The sequence below is a fragment of the Myotis davidii genome, unplaced genomic scaffold, assembly GCF_000327345.1.
Source record: "Myotis davidii unplaced genomic scaffold, ASM32734v1 scaffold954, whole genome shotgun sequence".
Taxonomy (NCBI): Eukaryota; Metazoa; Chordata; class Mammalia; order Chiroptera; family Vespertilionidae; genus Myotis; species Myotis davidii.
In genome coordinates, this window is record NW_006285487.1 from 277,852 (window position 1) to 279,063 (window position 1,212).

The window sequence follows — 1,212 nt, forward strand, 5'->3', positions numbered from 1 at the left end:
TTAGCCAAATTATTTCATTGGATGTCATCTGTGTTCACTTCCCATGTGTTCTGATGGGCATCCTCTGAGTTCTCATCTCTTCCTGTATCACAGCTGGTCCCTGCTCACCCACCTCATCGTTATTCATTTCACTGAGTGTTTATCTGTTATCTCCTCATAAATCCATAATGTTCTAAGATGTTTGATGTAGCCAGGCCCCCATGGCTCAGTGGTTGAGCATCGACCTGTGACACAGGAGGTCACGGTTCGATTCCCAGTCAGGGCACAGGCCTGGGTTGTGGGCTTGATCCCCAGTGTAGGGTGTGCAGGAGGCAGCCGATCCATGATTTTCTCTCATCACTGATGTTTCTTTCTCTCTCTTCCTCTCCGAAATCAATAAAAAAACATATATTTTAAAAATCCAGTTAGTTTTGTACAGAAAGGAATATGTGTCACAGTGAAACACGACAGAGCACAATGAACTGAATTTATGTGCTCGAATAAGAAATCAGCTGTTCACAGCAATGAGCAGCTGATGCTTTTTAAAAAAAATATATTTTATTGATTTTTTACAGAGAGGAGGGGAGAGAGATAGTCAGAAACATCGATGAGAGAGAAACATCGATCAGCTGCCTCCTGCACACTCCCCACTGGGGATGTGCCCGCAACCCAGGTACATGCCCTTGACCGGAATCGAACCTGGGACCTTTCAGTCCGCAGGCCAACGCTCTATCCACCGAGCCAAACCGGTTTCGGCAGCTGATGCTTTCATCATCTGCTTAACCTCATGACATTACCTATACTTCCTTCTACCCTGACACATCTACGTGGGAATGAGAACAAGTGTGCGGCGAGGCTGTAAGTGCCGAATCGCAAAGGAAATGGTTGATTTTCTCTGCGCCTAAAGGAGAGCCATGCGTGGTGCCTGATAAACCCTCTGCCCAGGAAAATGGTCCAGCCATCTCCCAGAGGCTCCATGACGAGTTCATGTTATAGACGCTACAACATTCACCTGAGCCTGTCAGACATGCATCTGGGTAAGGAGCAACAGAAAACTCAATGCTACAACAGGGGCAACAGCACTGGCTGTTCCTATGGCCATCCATGAGGGCAGCGCATTGCCTATGCGATTTCATACTTAAAGCACCAAGTGGTTTCCACCTAGTACTTGTCTCAGAGTATTTTGTAGGAGATGTATTGTCATCTACAGTTTGTATATTAAGAAATAATGGA

At 46.0% G+C, this 1,212-nt stretch overlaps 1 protein-coding gene across 1 annotated transcript in view; it reads right to left on the bottom strand.

The window, feature by feature from the left end:
* The window catches only part of FANCI (Fanconi anemia complementation group I), a 68,864-nt gene that overhangs the window by 21,512 nt on the left and 46,140 nt on the right, over nt 1–1,212 (bottom strand). Inside the window, 2 exon segments of the mRNA XM_015559169.1 lie at nt 983–997; nt 1,118–1,151. Coding sequence (XP_015414655.1) covers nt 983–997; nt 1,118–1,151 — 49 coding nt within the window.